We start from the raw sequence: 23,010 nt of genomic DNA, 5'->3' as shown, positions 1-23,010 counted from the left end.
GGTATTTGATGCCTCAGTGACTTTGTCCTGCCAATTGAATTCATGTTTATCTAAAATGTAAAGTTTTAAAACTATTTTTTTTTCCAATTTTCAAGAATGTCTGTCAGTAATGTGCCTGAATTTTTCAAATGTTAAAACTTGTTTCCATGTTTGACACATCTGTAAAATTCATTTTATTTCTGGAGCAACTGCAGAAGAGATGAAGGAGCGTTAGGTTGGGATACCCACCTTACCTTACTATTTTTGTTTCATTTTTATAGATACAGTGTCTGTAACTTCAGTAAACCCGTTTGTACAAAACGTAGCCATTTCAAACACAGTAGAGGAGGTAGACTTTCTAGTATAGGATGCAAGGCTATTTCTAATTTGAAGTCTGAATTGCATTAGATTTGTTATCAGTCTTTTCCACTGTCTAATTTAAGGACCATTTTTCACTTTACAGATAGTGAAACTAAGATGCAAAGTAAAAAATTTGCCTTAGTTGACAAAATATATGGTTGGCAGAATCAGAATCCAAGTTTTTAGACTCTTAGCAACATGCCTAATTCACTGCATCTTGTAAGGTGTCCATTTTTCTTATCATAACCACTGAACCAGTACTGTCAACATGCAGCATTATGCCTAATTAGCAAGAGTGTATGTTTCTTGGAAGAAACCTCAAGAAATTATATGGTTTCTTATCCAGAAATGTGTGATAATCAATTGAAATACATGCCTCTTATCTACAATAGTTTTAGCTACAACAGCATTTTCTTCTCTTAAATTGCTTGTTTTATGTATTTTTAACATAACAAAAAAGAATGTGTATAGAATGTAGCATGTGTTAATTGATATATGTCTTCCATAGTTCTGTCTTGAACATAGTATTTGATCTATAGATTATTGTATTGTATTCTCTCAAAGTTGCCTGAGAGAAAAATTGTAATGACCAATTTAGATATTAAAAGGTACACTTCAGTTTTACTAGGTTTTTTTTACTTTTCAAACCAAATATCTTGCAAACCTCAGAAACAATCTTGCTGAGAAGCCAAACTAATTAAACTGAAATAGCCACCTACAACAACTGATAGTTACCTGAAGATGGCAAGATTTCTTCCGTTATCTTGAAATTCTTATATGATATATAGGTAGGACTTACCTTGGTTTGCTTAAACGGTTCTCATCATCTCTGTTATTCAGTACCAGGTTTTTTTTCCCTGACTGCTTTGATAGTGCAAGGGTTGCAAAGGTGTCAAGTTCTATATCTTGGCATCTGACCTTAGTTGTGCTCTTAACCAAGCCCAAGGCTTCTTCCGTCATTGAATCCTTAGGGCTTTCTAATCCTTCACTTATACCCATTTTCACCCAAGTAGATTCACATGTAAATTGTTATTCTTTACATTCTGCCTATGGATAGTTAACTAAACTGGTAGAAAGGTTTTCCTCTAATCATCTGCTGTGTGTATATTTCCTTTTTTGGGATTATATGCTGAAGTTCTGTTCTTTTATGGACAGAGAAAAAACTGTGTTGTGGGGAAAAGCGGCTCTTATCATTCTTTCTGTGCTAGGAAACCTCTTTATACAGGATGAAAGGTTTATTTGAAGGTGTGATTTATTTTTCCTTAGGTGGTTCTGGAATATTTATTCTTAAGTGATGGGGTGAAAAATTATATTAGAAATACAGATCTCTAATATCATTCAAGTTTTTATGAAATTAAAAAGATGAAGGAACATGATAAACACCTCGGATATTCTAATGTACTTATTAAGAAACAGTAGTGCTGTGTAAAAAGGAAGGGAGTGTTTTGTTCAGAATTGTGACAAATAGCTGGAAAATTTATTGGGACATTAATGTAGAAAATACTGGAAAGTAAGTTGACTTTTTAAAGCTATTTCATGTTTAGATTTACTAGACAATTCACATTTTAAAGAGGTAAACATGGAATCTGTTCAGCACTACAGATGTCTAAGTAGTTCAGCATGACTTCTTGGGAAAAATTGTTTGGGGAAACAAAGATTTTAATGGCTTAAGAAATGAAAAAAGGTAGTAGTTTTTGTCAAAATTCACCATTTTATTCTTAAAAAATGGAAATAGGTTTAACAGCTTTGTACTAAATGGTTTCAAGTAATGCTCAGTATTAAAATCCTCTTTGCACAGTCTTTTTCTCATGGGCTAGCCAGTGTTATAAGTTGTCAGCAAATCTTTCTTCAGCTGACCCCGAGCAAGGTAAAATGGAGAGGGGAGATGATCATGATCCCAAACTGAGTGCAGCTAAGAGAAAGCTTGTTCTGCTTAAACTGCCATCTGTGCCTCTGATCTTTCTGAGAGTATGGTTGTCTATCTGTAGTTAAAAGCTAATACTGGTCTTGGTATGTTTCTTGTGGTGGTGACCTGAGACTGTTGGATGCCTGGTATTTGATATATCCTGGTATGTATGTGCTATCTGATGGCAGTTTTCCTTAGTTCACTGGCATACTTAATGTGTTATGTTGTACATGGCTTATACTTCTTTGAATAAATTTGGTGTTATGCAGAGCTGATGTTTCTCAAGGTTGGCTTTTTTGGTAACACACAAGGATTGTTCTCTAGTTAGACTTTTAACAGTGGAACTTCAGGATTCCAAGGCAGAAGAATTTATCTGAAAATATAAAACCTGTCTTGGAGTTATGCACAGAATTCCAACATTCATAAGGAGATGTACAGTGGGTGCAAGGAAAACTATGAAAACATGGTCTTGTTATAAAAAAAATAGTGTGTGGGTTTATTTCATCTGTGGACATCTTAAAGAAATAGTTCTAACAGGTTGGGATAGCTAGATTAATTCAGCAAAAATAACTTGTTATCTTTTGTTACTGTCCAGTCAAGAAAAATCCCATTTCTGGTTTTAATCATCAGCTGTCCGACCTATCAAAACTGCTGGTTTGCATCCCTGGAAGCATATAACATGTTGTTAATACAGAATTCTGTTCTAAATTAGTATTTTAGAGTTGAGTAAACTAGACTTAAATAATAATACAGAGTTACTTGGGTTATGTCACACTTAGCTTAAGAACCTGTTTTTCAGATTCATTTTATTTCTGATGGTGCCTCTGTAATATCTTTAAGAAAGAGTAAAAGCTCAGCAGTGGTGGGGCCGGGGTGGGGGATGCGTAGTGGGAAACAACCCTGCAGACAGCAAGGTCAGAGAAGAAAGAGGGGAAATGACATGCTCCAGGTAACAGAGCAGAGATTCCCTGCAGCCCATGGAGAGGACCATGGTGAAGTAGGTAGAACCTGCAGCCCATGGAGTACCACGTTGAAACAGATACCCACACTGGAGCAGGTGGAGATGCCCTGAAGGAAGCTACAGCCCGTGAAGCGCCCATGCCGGAATAGGTTCCTGGCAGGAATTGCAGCCTGTAGAGAGGAGCCCACACAGGAGCAGGTTTTCTGGCAGGAAGTGTGGGCCTGTGGAGTGGTCTCTTCCTGAAGGAAAGACACACACTAGAGCAGTTCATGAAGAGCTGCAGCTGTGGGAAGGACCCACACTGGAGCAGTTCATGAAGGCTGTAGCCCATGAGAAGGACCCAACACTGGAGCTGGGGAAAACTGTCAGGAGGAAGGAGCGGCAGAAAAGAACTGTTATGAAGTGAGGACAGCCCCTGTTCCCCATCCTCTGTGTGCTATTTGGGGTGGGGGAGAAGGCAGAAGAGTCAAGAATGAAGGAGTGAAGTTGCAGCCTAGGAAGAAGGGGTGATAAGGTGGTTTTAGTTTTGCCTTTCTCATTATACAAATCTATTTTTATTGGCAATAAATGAAAATCATTTTCCCCGAGTCTGGCTTGCCTGTGACAGTAATTGATAAGTGATCTCCCTGTCTTTATCTTGACCCACAAGTGGTACAGAGAAAAGGAGGAAACATATTTGGTAACGAATAAGGGGGGGAAAAAAGGTTGTTTAGGTTGTAAGCACATGAATTGGAAATTAATGGGATGGAGAGGACCTTGGTGGTGTAGTTAATTAGGTTCGTATTCATCTGCCAAAATGCTGCAAGTAGGATACTGTAGGGAAACGTACTGTCAACAGTTTAAAGAAGTCTGGTGTAGATGTAAAAGAAAGGCATCATCTTGAGTTCTTGGTCACCTCTGTTCAGGAAACAGGCATTCAAGTGAGAACTGTGCAGAAAAGATGGGGTTGAATCTCAGGAGAGAAACCCGGGTGGACTAGATTAACCTAGCAAAATGAAGTGTAAAGGAAGGATAATTATATTCTCTGTAAATACATCAAGGTACTAAATACCTAAACAGTTATTGTTCATGGGTATAAGAACAATGTTGTCACAAAACCAAACTGGAATAATTTGCCATGAGTTACTTTAAACAGAATATTAGAAGGTTAATTTTAACTATTAGTACAGTTGCTTTGGGAAGAGCTTTAAAGCAGTTGGTGGTTTGGGAAGAGAAGTGTATATGGTGGAAAACTCTTAACTTTTGAAATTGGAGCTTAATAACTTGTTTAAAGAAAATAGATGGAGTGTCTCCATTCAGTATGAGAAGACTGAACTTGATATAGGTAATCTGTTTAAATCCTGTGTTCCCTCAAGACCAAAGTACATCTTCTGATAAAACAGAAAACTTTGAAGTAACTTTATATAAATGAATCAAGTGCTACAAGTGAATATAGTGGTTTGGTTTACCTGTCATGATGGTATCAAATCAATTAAAATATTGCAAGTACAACACATATAGCTCAATGGTGAGGAATCCATATCCTAATTCCTAGCTTAGTTTACTACAGGTTTGCACACTTTTTGTTAAAAGTGTGACTAAAAATGACTAGAATTCAGAGCTTTATTTACAGTATTTGGATGCTTCTTGTAACTGTGATAGGTAATCAACTGAAATCTATGAGTTTACCTTTCCTTTTAAGAAAAGTGTGCTCTGCTATTTGAAAGTTGAGCCATGTGAGCCAGACAGGACTTTGGAAATATCTGAAGAATTGGATACTACTAACTATATTGTACCAATAAATACATGTTATATTATGACAGAATTTATTTAAGAGAATGTAGGATGTGTATTTTTTTCTCAAAATGCATTTTTACTTGTTTAAAACATCTACCTTTTTTTCTTCTTTTAAGACTGTGAGCCGGAAGAGCTGACTGACTGGTCTATGGATGAGAAATGTTCCTTTTGTAATTTACACAAAGAAACAGTCAGTGTAAGTATGAACATGATATCAAGAATGACTCCCCAATGCCCAGTTTGTGGTATGAAAGTAAGAGTTGGAGAACTGAATTTTGCAAATAGGTTAATACTGCATTTTGACTCAAGATAGTTTGAGAGGGAGTGAGGTGGTTTGGCTTTACAGTATCTTTTTAGTGATTCTTTTTCACTTAATAGCTCAATAATTGAATTGTATATTGTACTATCAGTAGACTGACTTCTGAAAGATATTATAATCTTCATATATCTTCCAGGATCGTGCATCAATTATCGGTTCTTCACAGTCAACGCCTACAGAGGAACTGTCATCTCAGGGCCAGTCCAACACTGATAAGATTGAATGCCAAGCAGAAAACTATCTAAATGCACTCTTTCGAAAGAAAGGTAATAAAAGCGTGTCTTTTACATCAAGGGATATGACACAAATTTAGAAGAATCAAATTATTTAGGGTTGATTTTGATTCTTAAGTAGTTTTTATTTATCTACCGAATGTTGTTTCTCTTCTTTATTCCTTTGGCTTTTCTTAATCTTTTTCTATGCTTACTTGAATCATCAAAGGAAGCACTACTCTTCCTACTTGCCTATTGCATCGTGTGTTATTCTCTTGAATTCCTTTTCATTATATTTTATTGGGGTTTTTTTAACCATGAGCTGCTACTTTGTTTTCATGCCAACTTCAGGTGCCATTCTCTGGAACTTTAAGCATCTAAACATTTTCTGTTCCTAAACTTTGCCTTCTAGTTTTCAGCAGGAAGACCATTTTACGTGAGAGAATGTCTCACAGATGACAAAATGGGATTTGGGATCTTCTCGTGCAAAAGCTGCTACTTCAAATACATCCAAGTCAGAGGTTGAAACTTCTTGTCAAAATATAGTATTTAGTAGCCCATTAATTCTTTGACTGTCCTTGTTCTTTGGCACTCAGCAAGTTATAACAGTATGTGAGTGACTGACAAGTCAGCTTGGTTCACATAAGTTACTTAGCTAGTCACTGTCAACAGCCACAAAAATACTCATTTTCTTCCTTAAATTTCTGTGTGAGGAATGTGAATGCAGCTCTACTCAGAAACTAAAACTTTCACAGGTTTTTCTTGGGTTTAGTAGGTGTGCTTGGATGTCAAAATATGAGTATGACTAGGGTGACAGCCCTCTCTTGCTCTAACAAAGAATTAGAGGGAGTCAGACGCATTCTCTCCCTTCTCATAGGTGAGAGAAAAAAACAAAGTTAATTTTCTCCCCTTTACGTTGCTGTAGCAGGAAGAGATTACTATGCCCTTGAACCTAGGGTGAGTGGAATCTTTTTCTGTATGGGGCATCTGTCTGTTCAGCCGAAGTTTTGCTTTAGGGTTCTAAAGAACTTTAAATGGAGTGCAACAGCATTTTGAGTCCATTTTTGTTCCTTAACTTTCTTTGAAACCAACTGTTTTACATTTGAAATAAAACATCCAGTGAAGTTGCCACCTCATTACTTCTGGAATTCTTACTATATTTTCATCACAGGCCCAGCTGCATGGCATCTCCCTAGGCAGGTATTTTAATTCCTTCAAATTTCTACTTTCTCAGATCTTTTCTTGGTCTTGATGTACCGGGTTTTTTTCAACATTTGCCTGCTTTATGTTTCTGCTGGAGATGCTGTCGTTTGATACTCTTTAAGAGGAACCTTTATCGAGGGAGAAGTGAAACTTGGCGTGACCTCACCTTACTGGAGTGGGTGACTTCTGTGAAGTTTTTTGCAAAGAGCATTTGGCTTTTAGCATCTTCCTTAGGTTTTTTGATCTGCCAGATCAGTAACACTAGGTTAAAAAGGTTTTCTCTGAAAAACAAAACCAAAGTCTTTTCCGATTGTTTTTGTGATTCTCTGAAGTATTTATGTATTCTTGCATAAGAGTTACTTTGCTGAAGAGTTTTCTAAGAATATTGTTTCAGTTCAGGTTCCAGCAACATTTCTTAAGTTGTTCAAATTATGGGAAGTGAAAAGGAAGAAAAATTTTGTATCTGGAAAGGGCATGTGAAATCACTTTATGAGGTATTTAAGTAATTGTCTTGGCTTTGTAGGGGGAAGATGAAGAGTTTTACTAGGAAAATCCCAAGTCTGCTTTCTTAATTTTTGTAGGTTTTTGAGATCAGTTATCAACTTAGGAAAAAAGGAATAAAAAAATTTCAAGTAATTGTTTGGCTAGGTTCTTATACCTGGTACTAAAACAGATGCCCTTTCAGTGTCAAAAAAATGTAGAATTCTTGGTTGGTTGTCTTTAAAATGGAAGTAACACTTGTTCACTTGTTTTGATTGCAAACTCCTTGAGATCATATACTGTCTCTTACTATAGCTAGTACAGTTTCATTTAGGGCCTCTCTGAACAACTTTTAAGACTGGTGAGCAAATTTGAGAGTTGCATTTATTGGTCTCATTATTCTTTTATTTTAGAACAAGTTAGTATGTGGCTGGGTTTTATTTTGCAGACTTTTTTGGGTTTGGTTTGTGTTTCTTTTTTTTTGATGTTGGAAATCTAGTTCAGAAGATCTCAAAACATGCAGCCATGTTATATCATTGTCTACAGTATACAACCTTCAGGCATTCATAGATGAGGATTTATCTGTAGAATCTAAGAAAAAGATAATTCCTCTGTCCTTTTAAGAGGATGATAAAATTACTGCCAAGATGGGTAAACTCTTGAGAGGCTATAAGGCCTTCCTATGAGGAGCCTATCTTCACTATGTGCTAGCGAAGGACCAGTTTGGTAGGTAGTTGTCTGTAGGAAAACCCTGTCATCAGCAGGCATCTCAGTAAAGCCAAAGTAATTTTTGTCATCGAACATTGATTGTTTCCATTAAACAACATATCTGAAACCCAGATGCTTTCTTCCTAAGTATAATATCTCTCTTTACCCCTTTGGTGTTGTAAGCAGAGTAGACTGACAACAGAAAATGGATGTATTTTAATGTTATGTAAACGGAAAAGTGTCACAAAGAAGCAGTTACAAGGAAAATCAATGATGTTCTTTAAAAACCACATATTAGGTTTTTTTTTTACTATGAATATCATAGAATGTGACATACATGATCATCATGACATGGCAGAACCGTCGTTTAAGAGCTTGATGAGACATTTTGATAATGGATTATTAATTTTCTGGGTTTCTAGTGATCCACACTGTATCTTCTTGAAAGTTTTTTTTCCATGCAGTATTAATGTGACCCCGTTAAACAAAACAAAAAGAAAGGTAATTTAAATACTTTCATGATTGTGAATCAGATTCTATCTTCAGAATATTATCCACCAGAAGAAGATAGAAACCTGGAAAGCTATTGTAGAAATTAAGGAATTGAGGCACAAAATTAGAGGGAGAAAATTGTCAGAATGACTCGAATCTTTCCAGATTATCTGGGCAGCTCTGTCAAGTATCTTCAGTGCCATATTTTCCATACCAAAATAATTTCTCTTAAGTTTTTTGAGGTTCTTCCTTGTTTCTAGGTATGTCTCGTATTCTAAAATATTTCCATTCATAACTATGGCTTTCTTACCCCATATCATATACCTGCATTTAACTCTCAGTTCTCCTGTTCTTTGCTTAGTTACACCTCAGGCACATAGATGTCACAAGCTGATTACTCTTCTTGGACAGTGTATATATAATTTGGCAGACTTATGAAAATGTAATCTTGCACACATAATTTCAGACTACAAAAGAAGTGTTACTTTCTGAGGTGTAGTTTTCAGATGTACACACTACTTGATCCAATACCTGCCATTTCTTTTTATTAATAATTTTAAGAACTCTAATTTTTCCTGTCACAGCTTGTGGAGTAAACTTCTGTGACACCCTTGCTATTCCTCTTCCTCAAGTTCACTGGGAAGGAATGTTTAGCAGGATTTCAGCTGCTTTCTTGCAGAAGTAAAACACTTTTTGTGTTTACTGCCCACCTGCCAGTGTTACTGTATTCACTGACTTAAGAATTTCTTGGTCACTTTCAACTTAGAGATATGACTGTGTATAGAGTAATGAAAATTACCATCTGAGTAGAGGAAGGAAAAACATTGAATGTTTACAAGAACAAAACTAGAGTGAACTAGGCTCTTATTCCTTCTGTTTGTTGATCAGTCCAGTTAACTAAGCTTAATCATGATACATGGCTCAGAATAAATTGCTGTACTGTGTTTTTAACTTGCTGGTGATCTAACAGTGAGGTGGACAAGTTTACAGGTAGAGCTGAGAATATTGCTGTGATGATTTGGCTGTTGAAGTGGACTCATTCTAGAAAACGTGGCCTTTTTGTGAAAAGGGAAGAGCTGGAGTGAATACAGGAAACAAGCCAATAAGCATCCAGGTGTTCTTAGTTCTGCCACTCACACAACAGGGTTGTAAGGTACAAGGGGGGTTGTGATTCCCTGTTGATTTCCACTGCCTTTTGGTATTGTATCAGAAGAGAAATTAAGTCACTATTCTGACTTTTTAATGAAAAAATACTGTTTTTCAAGAATACTATTGTGGAACACTGTTATGGGAGCTTTTAACTCCTTGTCTGTTGTCCTGTGAAATACACATGTAAGTCTGGAATATCAATTAAATTTGTTGTTATGTTGTGCATTGCAGTCTAGTGATCACACATAGTGTTAATGTACAGAATAGTTAAGAAGATGGATTTGAATAGTTACAAGGTGGTGCAGTACATAAACTGAGGAAGTCTTAATCCTAAATATGAGCTTTGAATAAAATCACTGCACATCATCTTTATGCAAATTAAATCATCTTTATTACTGCCTTCTCTTGCATTCTGACTGTAATCCTGACAATCACAAGCAGAAAATATCATTATATCATACAAATGTGTCATTTAGCCTTCTCTTATCGTAATAATATCAGGAGGTCTACAGTGATCTGAGAGAAACTAGAGGAACATCAGAGCTACCTTTTACTCTATATCCTTAGAGACTGTTCTGCTGGGTTTGAAGTAGTATGCATGTGCGTACATGGTCCACAGAGTAAAGCAGGCAAATCAACTACATGAAAAATGGAAGTTTAAACATATGTAGGCATGTAGATTTAAAACTCTATAAGAAGCTATAATCATGACTCCTAATAAAACATCTTAGAATAAAAACCTTTTAGGTAATACAAAGTATATCTGGTGCCATCTGCTGATAATAATTATGAAATATTTGCTAGTGATACTAAGTTCAGAGACCTAATACTTACCCTAAAATACATTAAACTACATTTAAAAATTTTATGTGACTAATTACAAATTTCTCTCGTGTAGTGAAACTTTACCACTGTGAACTTAAGATTACAGGTCTCTACATGTTTCCATTGCATAGTGTAATAATACAGACTTACAGCCATTGAATGGAAGCAATCAGACTTTATATATACACTTCAAATGTGTGTACTCAAGAGTCTTATATTGATAAAACATTATATAAAAGTTGCATTTACCCTTAGAGTACTTTCTTTCAAAAACTTACAGTGTTTAAAAAGAAAATAGTATATGAAACCATATAACCTTTTCTTTTTTCTTCTGAATAACATCTTTCTTGTTTCTGTTCTGTATCATTTGGAGAGCTGTGGGAAATTATTTCTGACTTCAAAATACTCTGCAAGTTAGGCATCCACAGCTTCATTCTCCATTAGGAAGGAAAGCAGCATTAATAGGAATGAATCAAGAGCAGCTTTCAGTACCTCTGAGGAGGTTACTGAGAAGGCAGTGTCAAACTCTTTACAGTAGTGTATAGCAGTACAATGGAAGATTACAGACAAATTGAAATGAGTTCTTTTCTGTGTAAGGAAAAATGAGGACAGGCAAGCAGTGGAACATGCTACCCAGAGAGGTTGTACAGTCTCCGTCCATGGAAGTATTCAAGACCTAACTGGATAAAACCCAGAGCAACCTGATTTGATCTCACAGTCGACCCTGCTTTGAGCAGGCCGTTTTACTAGAGACCTCCCAAGGTCCTTCCAACATAAATTACATTTTAATGACTTACACAATAGAACAGTCAATGTGATAGTGACACAATTGGCATTTATGGCAGTTAATCTTAGACTGTGTGATTTAGTCCTGTAGATTGAATATACATTAGCAGTAAGAGCACTTTGGATGCACCCCTGGAACACATCTTCCAAATTATATGCTCTGAGATACCTCCCCATCTCCACCCCAGTATTACCTTTTTAGAGTAAATTAACTTAAAATCTGTAAACTGCCAGTAGCTGTAGAAGCTGAATAGATGAGAAATTTTGCTGCATTTATTCTTCTATAGGGAGTATTTGGAAATTATTAGAAAAAAAAATAAAACTAATAATAAAGAAAATATTATAAGAACAGAAAAATAAATCCTTTGTTATCCAAACTAGGTCAAAAGATCAGTTTACTCCTAATGGAAAAGTGGGCTTCTCCTGCAAGTATCTAAAAGCAGTTCATGTGTGAAGGGTCTAAAGTGGAACAGAAAGGCAACAGAAACTTGGCAGTTCTGGAGGAGCTTTGTTCTTGCAGTTCTATAATAATTGATGGTGGGGTTGGTGGTTAATAAGCAGATATTTATTCCAGGCTGTTGTGTTTTCCAGCTAATGGTAGGTGTACCCTGTGCTCTATTACCTTTTGCTTTTTAAATGCACAGGATATAAAATACCTGTCTTTCCCATTTGGACTGATGATCACCTGTTCTTTAAAAATCTTTGAAGATGTTTCTCCTGTGTGCATGCAACAAACTACTGTCTCTATATAAGCAGGGTCATTCCAGACCAGATAGCTGGTAGGCTATTCAGTGTTGATGATGTTTCATGTATCTCATTCTGTATGAGTTTCTTGATTACTGGCTGTCAGATTTTTGTTTGCTTGTGTCTGGGTTTGTTTTGGCTCTGGTGGTTTGTTTTGTTTTTTTTTTTTTTTTAAGCTAAGCTATTGATCGGTAGTTTTCGTTGTCTAGACCTAAAATTCCCCTGTCATGCAGACATTTACTTTTGTTCCTAGATAATCCAGTTTTTCAACTCCATTGCTTAACTGTCCTTGTTCTTTTGTTATTTTTTGCATATACATTAACATTTTTACACCTGTTGCCTTGCTGCTTCAGTATCTTTTGTTGAGTTTTTTCTTTCCTTGTAAGTGTGTCTCTAGGATGATAAAATTCCAGTTGAACACTGATTGATTTCATTATTTAAGAATTGGGGAATACCAATAAATAAAGAATACCTGTGCCTGGGTGTTACATGATGGGGAGACATTTTTTCTTTGTAGGTATTCTCCATCATTTAGAATTTTACCTCATACCTTTCCTCTAGAAACTCCTATCAATTGTAAAAAATTTTGTTAGAGATCTGGTTGAAAGATTGTCAGAAGATGGGGCTTCAACCATAAGCAGAATTGTTTTGTCATGCCTTAGATAAGGTTTCTTGAAGTCAAGAAATCTAGCATATACTCAGTGTTTGAAAATGGTGGAGCTTCACGTATATCTTAAAGCATTACTGAAAGGGCGACCAAAAGGTATTGACAAGAAGCATCTGAACAGTAGGCTGCCCGCTTGTATGCTTTACACAGCAGATCGCATATGTGCATGCTTGTAATTACTTGCCATACTCTGTTGGTGAAAATGAAGTCTCAGAATGGAATATGTTTTGAATAAACCTGAAAAACAACAACAGAAAAATCTTTTACACATTCATCCTAAACTTGAGCAGCATTCTTTGGTCTGTCTCAATGGTCACTTCATTACTAGTAGATGGATAGTTTCATTGACATAAAATGCTTGAGCAAATACACTGTGTGATCCTCCAAGCTACCTATTAGGAAATTTACACTTTGCGTGCAAACATCTACCTGATCCAGTCCTTTTAGTTTCTCTACCTACTTGAAAACAAAACTCGATTTATTGTCTGTCTTATCTGTTTCAGATGAATTTAAGTATCCCGGTAACTGACACAATGTCATTTGGCATTTCTTTCAGGCAATCAAGGCTGACCTAAAAGCTAATTCTTCTGTATCACATTCACACTTACTTTTAAATCTTTAAATCGCTGTCCCTTCTTGTTGAAATCTGTTTCAGTCATTACGTGTGAACTCAAGGATGGGCAGTGGTTAAAACATTGAAAGGGATATTTCTGTGGGGTGTGTGTAGAGATGAAGAAGAGAAGGAAGAGGGGAATAGTGAAATGAGTACTACTACTGCCACTTTAAGGAAGAACATAGATCTTTGAGTATGGGCAATTGTGCTTGTCTTGTGAAATGAAATATTGCAGTCATCAATGCAGTATTGCATTGATGAGCAGCACAGCTTACTTAAATAACAATGTAATTAAGAAACTCTATGCTAAGTTACATATCTTTATTTTGTTGATCTTTCTGGTACTTCTATTTATATTAGGATTCTTTCTTCAGTGATTCACAAATGTAGTTTCAGGTATGCTCATTAATAAGAGGTTTAACTTTTTTCTAGATGACGGATAACATTAAAATAAAGTCATAGGTATCTCATGTTTGATCCTTTTATATTGTATTTTTCAAATGCTCCTTTCTATGGGACTGATAACATACACAAACAGAAAAAAGGGTACATACAGTTTAGAATAGGCAATAAAGATTTTCTTCCAGCTGCTTTTGTTGGTAGCATTTTGAAAATGTCCTAGAAATGTCCTGGAAATCCTGTAAGATTTTACAATAAACGTTTACAACTTTATTGTAAAATTGAATTGCTTGTATTACTGCAATTTGTATGGGACATTTTAAGTAGCATAATAACAGTTTTGATATTGCAGTCCTGAATCTAGAGTGGGGATTATAATCTGTAGATGAATATAATATGTAGGTGAAACAGATTTTTTTTCCTTTTTTTTAAGATCAGCTCCTCAAAAGTCCAACTGTTCTGTTATGAAAAGGACTAATCTATAGAACTGTTATGAAAAGGACTAATCTATAGAACTGTGCTTTAAAATTATAGTTTCTTATAGTTGTGCTTTGAAAGTAACTTCTTTATGTATTAATTCATAGCTTTATTTAACTGTCACTGGTTTGATTCAAAATTCTTTATTTTCTAAACTGAAAATGAACAGTCTGCAAATGAAAAGTCACTTATTTATCAACAATAAATACAGATTCTGACTCCCGTACTTGCATTATTTATCTACCCATATAGTTTTACTTGCATGCTATGACAGAGGAATAAGGTAAAAATTACTGATGTGTGCTAAACATGTTCTTCCAAGTGACCTCTAGTTAGGAATGCTCATAAGAAAAACTTAGACATCTGAATTAATCTGTTCATTACACATGTACTTATTACACACATTTATTGTGCTTATAAGAAATATTTATTTAAAGAAAATTAATTAAATTTAGTTTTTTTAATACATCTGTTGCCTGTGTTGTTCTTTTTTATTCCTAGATCTTCCTCAGAACTGTGATCCTAACATTCCCCTAGTTGCTCAGGAATTAATGAAAAAAATGATCCGTCAGTTTGCGATTGAGTACATTTCAAAAAGTAGCAAAATTCAAGAGAACAGAAATGGTTCATCGTTTGAACCAAGTCTGATATGTAAAAGTATCCAAATGAACCAAACGGAAAACTCCCTTCAGGAAGAACAGGATAGCCCTCTAGACCTCACTGTGAATCGAACTCAAGAACAGAACACTCAGCAAGGTAAATTTCTGTATCTGCTTATCTGTGTTTTGCTGTCATTTATTACCTTATTACATCTTACTCCCTTTAAAAAAAAAGTGTCTGTGTCAAATATCTATATGTTTTGTCTTTCCAAAGTAATAATCAGTATAAAGGGGGGAAAAAAAATTACATTATTAAAATAAGGTTGAAGGAAAATTGGCATTGCATCAACTTAACACCTAAAGAAATAAAGAAAACTCATACATTTTCCTTTAAACACCAGGAAAAATGTTATAAGGGAACTGGGGGGGAAAAAAATAAAAAAACCAAAGCAAACCAAACCCATGTTCTTTCTAGAAACATTTTTCATATTGTTTGTTAGCAGATAAATATTCTCATTTTTGAATGCCTGCGTTAATTAGATGGCATTGGAACTTCTCAGCTTTAGAATACTGAATCTAAGACAGCTCACCTGTGGCTGTCACAAATACCAGTGGTTCAAAATTTTGTTGAAGAAGTGGCTGTTAAGAAGCCTTCTAAGAAAAGGAAGAAAGATACTGGAATTTCGGAGAGCAAAGGTCATTCCATCTGTGTCAGCCCTTGGACACTTTGATTCTTTAAATACAGAGTGGTTAGAATGATGGAAAGAGAAGATTAATTTGGGAGGAAATTTCCATACTTCATGCCTTAATCATTATAGTTCAGTGCAACTTTCTCAATTGAGAGTAAAGCTAGAAAAAGAAAAATAAAGTCTTATTTACAAAAATAATTTCTTTGCCTCAAGAAATATTGCTATCCAAAACTGATAACAATATAATCACAAGGGTGGTTTGGACTTTGAACTTGATTTGGATTAGCAGCAATTTTCAGGAAGGGTTGTGACTGTCATGTGCAACTAAAAGCAGTGGCAAAAGCAGCTTTTGTCTTTTATACATAGAAGGGTCCCTGTTAATCCAATAATACTGCAGACCAAAGGGAAAAGTTTACCTGTATGTCATGTACCATACTAAAAAAGTTAAAAGAAGGTAGAACTGCAGAATTAAGTTTATAAAAAATTATACATTGGTCAAAATGAAAGCAGATTTCATATGTGTGTACTTAATGGTGCAGTCTTTAATTAGATGACATTAAATTTAGGGCGGGTTGGAACTCTGACATGGATTTACCTTGCTAAACATACCTATTCTAGATTAAATTTTAAGCATCCTTTCTCTTTGACAGCAGAAGCATTAAGAAATTGTGGAATTCCTGCTTTTATTCTGCATGGTCAGCAGAAACCAGTTCACGCCTGGGTTTAGCAAATACCTTGTGCAGATTAAATCCTGAGAAAATACCTGCTATGCTTTGACATACCTCTGCTATGGATGAATTACAGATTTTAGAGATATAAAATTGGTGAAGTTTAAGCACATTTCTTTTTCAGGGGCAATAAAAAGTACTTTCCTGATATCGGCACTATAGCCTGTTGTTTACTTCGACAGCTGGTTATAAAGAATAACTAGTATAAAATGTCTGTGAGGGAGAAAAGTCCCCAAAGACAAGTTCTGGTCCTCTCTGAGCCCAAATAAATCTTTGAGGAATGAAAGGGAAGGCAGATGGTGAACAGGGCAGGGATGGGAAAGAAATTCTGCTGCCACCCTCAGCTATTTGAAAATCCGTTGATCTTTTGTCTGAGAAAAAAGTATAGAGAAATTGAGGTATTTTCTTTATTTTATTTTTTCTTATGATGAGGCTAAACAGCAAGTTTAGAATTGTGCATCTTCAGCAAAAAATCTGAGGCTAAAATAGTTGCTCAGCATACATAGTTTACTATGTAAAACTTGTATACCGTGTAAGATATTGTAGATTCTCAGAAGTTACACTGCCATGTTTGCTGGAGTGCTTTGCAGATGTTAAAGATACTAGTTTTTCTGGGAAGATTAGAGCTACTGAAATGAGAGGAAGTGTTAAAACAAGACTGTAGCTAGAGAAAGATTTCAAGCCATCTTATCTTATCTACCAGGGAAGTTGTATTGTGCTTCCTGTTTCCCATGAACATACCAATTTTGAGCTATCTTAGCTTTCCACTGTAGTGGTAGCAACACAAGCAAATAAGATCAAGATGGAATAAGTCAGCCTGCTCTTTTTATTTGCATTGTGTTCTAGGTGCAATGATTCATGAAAAGTTCTTTCAATTAGCTGTTGTCAGAGACTATGTATTATTATTCTACCTACCACTTACTTCAGTCCTTTTCCTGAAGAAAGCTTGGATGTATTGAAGTGTTATATGCTTACAGTAGGGAATTGTGAAATTTTTTTAATTGGATTATTTTTAAAAATATATTATTCTGTCTAACAGTGTAATTCTTCAGTCTGGAGACTTGTAAAAACTATACCATGGTTCCCTTCTTAGTAGCATCTTTTAATTGTCATGCAACTCTTTATTATTTGCTATTTGTAATTCCTCTTACAATTTCCAAATGAAGTGGCAGTAACAGAGTAGGAAGTTCAAATTTGTACATTGCTCTGATGAATCCTCGAAGCTGAAATTTTTTTCATTCAAATCCTGTGAAGCAGATAATGACCTAAATATAAATGCTTCAGGTTCATTTTGTATTTAGGCAGGTGCTTTATATTTACAGTAGTTGTCTTTAAAATTAATGATCTAAAAACAGATAATCTTGTTCTTTTACTGTATCAGTGATTCTTGGACTTAAGTTGAGAGGAAGGTGTCAGCTTTATTTTCCAGACCACTAGAAGCGTTTTTTTACACCGAACAGATCTAAGTGAAGTGCTAGCTCAATACTGGAAAAAGATTCTGCCAGTGAAGATGTCTGGATGATCTTATCTTCATTTAAGAAAGCTTCTTACTTTCCTCCCATGTCTGTGGGCCATCTCTGAAGTACTCCCAAAATACTCAGCTCTGACACTTCCAGACCTGATACCCCTGTGTATTGAGTTTACATGTCAAGGTTTTTGTAGTTGGGGAGGACTACAGGGGTGGCATCTATGAGAAGAGGTCAGGGGCTGCCCTGTGCTAGGCACAGCCAGCTTTGCAACAGGCCCACAACAGGCCAAAGTGGAGCACACCATTGAGGTTTGTGGTGTCTCTATGAAAACATGTTTAAGAAAGAGCAAAAATGCTGGACAGGCAGAGGAGTAAGAAAGAGCAGGGTGAACAACAAGGTTGGAGGAGAAGGGGGAGGAGACACTCCAGGCACCAGAGCAGGTATTTCCCAGCAGCACATGGAGAGGACCACAGTGGAGTAGGTATTCCCCTGCAGCTCGTTGAAGAGACTCTGGAGCAGATATTCACACTGCAGCCTGTGGAAGACCCCACATTGGAGCAGCTGGATATTTCCAGAAGGAACTGTGGACTCTGGAGAGCCCACAGTGGAGCAAGGGAAAAGTGTGAGGAAGAAGGAGCTGTAGAGAGGAATCGTACAGACTGTAACCCCCATTCCCAATCCCATCTGTGCTACCTGGGGATGGGGGAGAGAGGTAGAGGAGTTGGGAGTGAGGTTGAGCCTGGGAAAAGGTGGGGTGGGGAGGTGCTTTAATTTTTGTCTTTTTTTCATTATCCAAATCTGTTTTAATTTGCAATAAATTGATTTTCCCTGAGTCTGTTTTGCCCGTGATGGTAATTGGTAAGTGTATTTATCTTGATGACATTTTTCATCTTATTTCTCCCCACCCCTCTGTTGAGGAGGGGAGGTGAGGGAGGGGCTGGGTGGGGATCTAGCTACTGGCCAAGCTCAACCCATTGCACCCCTGGTACTGAATCATCCAGTACTGAGTATTTTAGCACTGGCATCCAGTTACAACCAGCTGGCACCTGACTGATAGCAGAGTCCCAAATTATGCTCTGCTTTTTTCCACATGTGGAAGTGTGATAACTTAACAAGGTGCTTTAATTCCTGTGCACCTTGCTGGTAACTAATTGGGCGATTGCTTCACTGTTGGTTAATTAGAAGCAGCCATCTCCAGAAATACCTGTATCTTGCTCCTTTTTGCTAATCCATGTAACTCTAAGGCTGTCCAGGCCTTGAAAAGAATAGGAAAGATGATTTGTGTGCACTGCGTCTAACAAAAAAGGGTGGTATTGTGTATTTTTGCAATATTACTTGTCCTCCAAACTAAGCCAATGAAAAAACAACATTCCTGCAGAATAAAACATTGAGTGAGGAATAGTCTTGGAAATATCCTGCAACTTACTATTTTCTTGTGCAGCCATGACGCTGAGCTCTTTGGGGAGTGTTCCCAGCAGCAGCTAACTTTGCAGAGGCTTCTTTCCCTTGATAGATAATGGGAGACTTGATTACTCTCAAGTTGCCAAGCTTGACTTACAAGAGGCAGAAGTATAAACTGTACAAATAATCTGTTAGTTCAGCTACACAAGCTTATTCTTGTTGCTGTGTCTTCTAGGAACAATGATAGTGTGTAAACATAGCAGAAAAATGCAAGAGAACTGACAGATTTCTTTGTTTCATTGATCCATCATAGATTGGAAGACATCAGAAGGTAGCTGGCAATGTGTGACATTTTGCTGCATGAACTTTTTACAGCAATCCTGTAGCTTTGTCATTGTTGGCTATTATTGAAGAAGTAGGAAAAGGGTAATCTAAGTCAAAAATTGTTTAAATGATTTAAAGTAGCAATTTACTATGCAGTTTAACAATGTGCATGTCATTTCACTAAAATTTATAGTAAAATAAAACGATTTCTGAATAATGGACAAGAATTTGGAAACCATTCTTGAATTTTGAAAAGTAGTTTCATATCTCTTGAAAATCCACACTGAAGTTAGTATGGCAACTGGGGTCACAGTATGTGTGGCCTCTTGATCACTATGTTCAGAGCTACTGACAGAATTCCGAAGAGTATATTAAGAAAATAAAAGGTTATTTTCAGTACTGTTCTTACTGTATTTATTGGGTAAAATACTATGCTTTTTGAAGGTACACGTGCTGTGTTCACAAAGATAAATTGTATGATCTGTAAACATATACAAGAGACAGTTTAATATTTGTACCTCTTTAGGGTGACCTTTTAATGCACATTTTTGAGGGGAGTAGGTATTTATTTCTTCCTTGGCTGCCACGGTGGCTAACAGCCAAGCTCCTTGTCAGACACTCACTTGCTTCCCTTTCAATGACATGGGAGAAAATGGGAAGAACAGGAAAGAGAGCTCATGAGTTGAGATAAGGACACAGTCATTGCTTATCATTTGCCATCATGGGCAAAACAGACTCTGCTTGGGGAAAATACCATAATTTATTACCTATCAAATATTTAATTACAGATTCAGGTAGTGGAACCAAATAGACACATTACAACACCACCTTTTCTCCCCCCTTTCCTAGGCTCAGCTTCACTCCAGATTCCCTTGTGACCACTAGCCACCCCAGTGTGGGCTGTCCACAGTCTGTGCCTGATGGTTTCTCTCTGCTGTTTTCCTCTGCCATTAGGCTTCCTTCTGCTGTTTTCTCATGCATTTTGTTTCCTCCTTCTCGCTCCATCGGGCACTTTTTGCCCTTTCTTAAATATGTTTTCCCATTGGGCTCAGCTGTGTGCTGGAGTGGGTCTGTGGAACCAGCTAGAACTGTCTGTTTCCAGCACAGGGCAGCCCCAGCCTCTCCTCACAGATGCTGCCAAGACCTTGCCATGGACTCCCAATATAGAGCCATATATTTTTCATCTGGCAGGTTTTCATTTTATGAAATAACACATCAGGTTGGCAAAAAGGAGCTAGTCAAAGCAGTAGTTAAGAGTTAATAAAAGAATTTTAAAAATTAAGTTACTGACAGTTCTCTGAAAACATTGTTGCCATGTGCAGCAGCACAGAAAATAGCCAGCAAAAAGCAGTGCATCATCAGGAAAGATATTGAAGACAAGACAGTGTCATTTTTTTGCTATGAAAAACCTTAAGGTTTACCACAGTATGGTGGACAAGAGAAAGGCAGAGTTTTTACTAAATCTCACGATATTAGAACTAGGCAGGGCTTGCTGAAACTTCGATGTGAAAAACAGATAAGGGGCAGCTTTTACACAGCAGTTTGTTGACATCAGGAACTGCTGTGACAGGAGGTTGTGGAGATGGACAGTGTCACTGGGTTCAAAAAAGGCCTTGGACAACTTGTCATGTAACAGAACCAAGGCCAGAAATGAAAGCTAGAGTAGGCAAGGGTGTATCTCTGAGATCCCTAATCCAGTGATAGCAGCTGCTGGGAGAGCAGGAGAGGAATGAGCTGCAGGTACTGTCCAGGCTCATGTGCGCTCCCACACTAGGAGTGGGGTTTTTCTGATGCCTGGCGACTAAGGACTGGGTAGAGTAGGCAGTCTGGCCTACTAAGACAGTTCATAATAGCTAGTGAGAACTTTCCTGACACCTAGAAAAAAACAGAGAAGTTTGCTAGAATCAGTACAGAAATACCAACTGTAGGAACTCAAGGGTGACCCAGGCAGTTTCTGTTACTTGCTCTTACCACCCCTGTTTCTCTAACATCACTAGTCTGGAGAAGTTTCAAGTGATTGTAGTCCTGATTATTTTGAAGATGACCTTTGATCACAGTTATATCCTGGTACTGCTGTACCTGATGATCAGATGCTGAGAAGCAAAGGCCAGAGGTTGAACCATTTCTATGAAGATCAAAATAATTTAATTTGCACAGAAATAACTTCATCAGAAGACCATGAGCAGCAGACCAGATTTTTTTTTTTCTGTTTTATCTGGTGTTACATAGTATTGTTTATGAAGACTGTGGTGTTGGTAGTCATGGCTTCAGCTGAAGAGTGGAAGTAATTCCATGTCTTTTATTAAAACTACCTTACAGAGTGGTTTTTCTGTTCCTGATACCATTCAGTTCCTGTCCAGAATTCTTGCCTAAATACCTGTTTTGAGTGATTTGATAGAAATAATCGAAGCTTCTGGCTCAGTTTGAAAAAAACCTATTCCTACCTTGCAAGTAACAGATTTTCAAGGTTTATTGTGCACCTGTAGGATGCCTCCTTGCAAACTTTTTGCTCTGGTACCTAGTGAACCAAAGTGAACATCTCTACAGTGTATATATACATACATTCATTTCATTAGGTAGCATTTCATTATGTCTTAAAGCTTTATAGCAAATGCTCTCATTTTCCTACCAATTTTGCGTGCTTTGTTATAATAACAATAATTGATAGTACTACAAAGCAGGAAGATATGCCAAAACCAGGAGCTACTCTGTATTTTTAATGAATCTTTTTGACTTATCAGTCCTTTCTGCATTAATTTGGGGGGGTTTGTATTGTTTGGTTTGTTGGGTTTTCTTTTTTTAATTTGAGTGAAATCACTGAATAAAAGCCTCGTGTGTGGTGACTTTATCTGGTATTTCGTATATACAGCAAATCTCTCACTTTTTACTGAGGATTTTCTTCCCATAAAGCATTGTCTTCAGAGGGAGGTGTCATATACTTAATGAATGTATTTGCTCTGGTGGAGGAACCAACTGTCTTGAACCTGAAATGACTCTTCAGTTCTGCTTACCCTTTAGAGGCTTAAAATCTTATCTAATTTTTTGTTTCAGGAGCTTACATTTTCAGTACTGTGTACTTTTTAGTCATTTTTCAACTTACTGATGGCCTTGTGTTGTCAAAGCCAATTCTCAGAGATTAGAAATTAAAATTAATTTGCTTTGATTTCGTTGTGGAATCTTGCGAGAGTCTTTCATTTTGTTTGTTGGGTTTTCCTAAAAATCTAGTTAGCTTCATTTTTTTTGTAGAGTGACTAGAGAGATGGTTAGCTCTTCATAACTTGATGAGTTGTGAACTTTGAGGTAATTTTTTCTCCAGTGACTTTGTCCAGTGATCTCTTCTAAATTTTTTTTATCATAGTGCCTATGAATATCAACTGAAGATGGAGAAACTGTTGTGAAAGGGAACACACAAACGCTTAAGAAAGGGAGATGTACTTTGACTGATGGGACACAACAGATGAAATCTGTCTGTTGCACAGGACTCAGGGACATTGCAAGCTTAGGTACTCAGGATACTTTACAGCTGGGTAGACCAGATAGTCCCTGTAGAATATTTCTGTAGTGTTTTTAATTGGCTTTTCCTCTGGAATATCACTGCATCGGAAAGGTTGATTAACATACCTAGTCCTTCCTTTAACTTTCTTAGAGTTAAGGAAGACTGTGAAAGAAACATATTCAGGAGAAAAGGAGCATCTTTGATAAGTGGCATATTTATAAATATTTTTTTCCCCTTATGCTGACTTA

General features: G+C 36.6%; 1 protein-coding gene across 9 annotated transcripts in view; it reads left to right on the top strand.

Annotated features, from left to right (window-relative positions):
* Positions 1-23,010, top strand: part of LCORL (ligand dependent nuclear receptor corepressor like) — an 84,514-nt gene that overhangs the window by 29,540 nt on the left and 31,964 nt on the right. For 7 of the 9 annotated variants that reach the window (XM_074822230.1, XM_074822224.1, XM_074822226.1 and 4 more), the window contains 3 exons: positions 5,099-5,178; positions 5,438-5,567; positions 14,558-14,812. In XM_074822230.1, the coding sequence (XP_074678331.1) occupies positions 5,099-5,178; positions 5,438-5,567; positions 14,558-14,812 (465 nt within the window). Of the gene's footprint in view, positions 1-5,098; positions 5,179-5,437; positions 5,568-14,557; positions 14,813-15,994; positions 18,268-23,010 lie in introns of those variants that run through there. The other 2 variants (XM_074822232.1, XM_074822231.1) reach the window with 2 other exon arrangements.

Source organism: Strix aluco, chromosome 4 (assembly GCF_031877795.1).
Source record: "Strix aluco isolate bStrAlu1 chromosome 4, bStrAlu1.hap1, whole genome shotgun sequence".
Classification (NCBI taxonomy): domain Eukaryota; kingdom Metazoa; phylum Chordata; class Aves; order Strigiformes; family Strigidae; genus Strix; species Strix aluco.
Note: the sequence above shows the minus strand (reverse complement) of the source record. Positions and strands in the feature narration are given on the sequence as shown.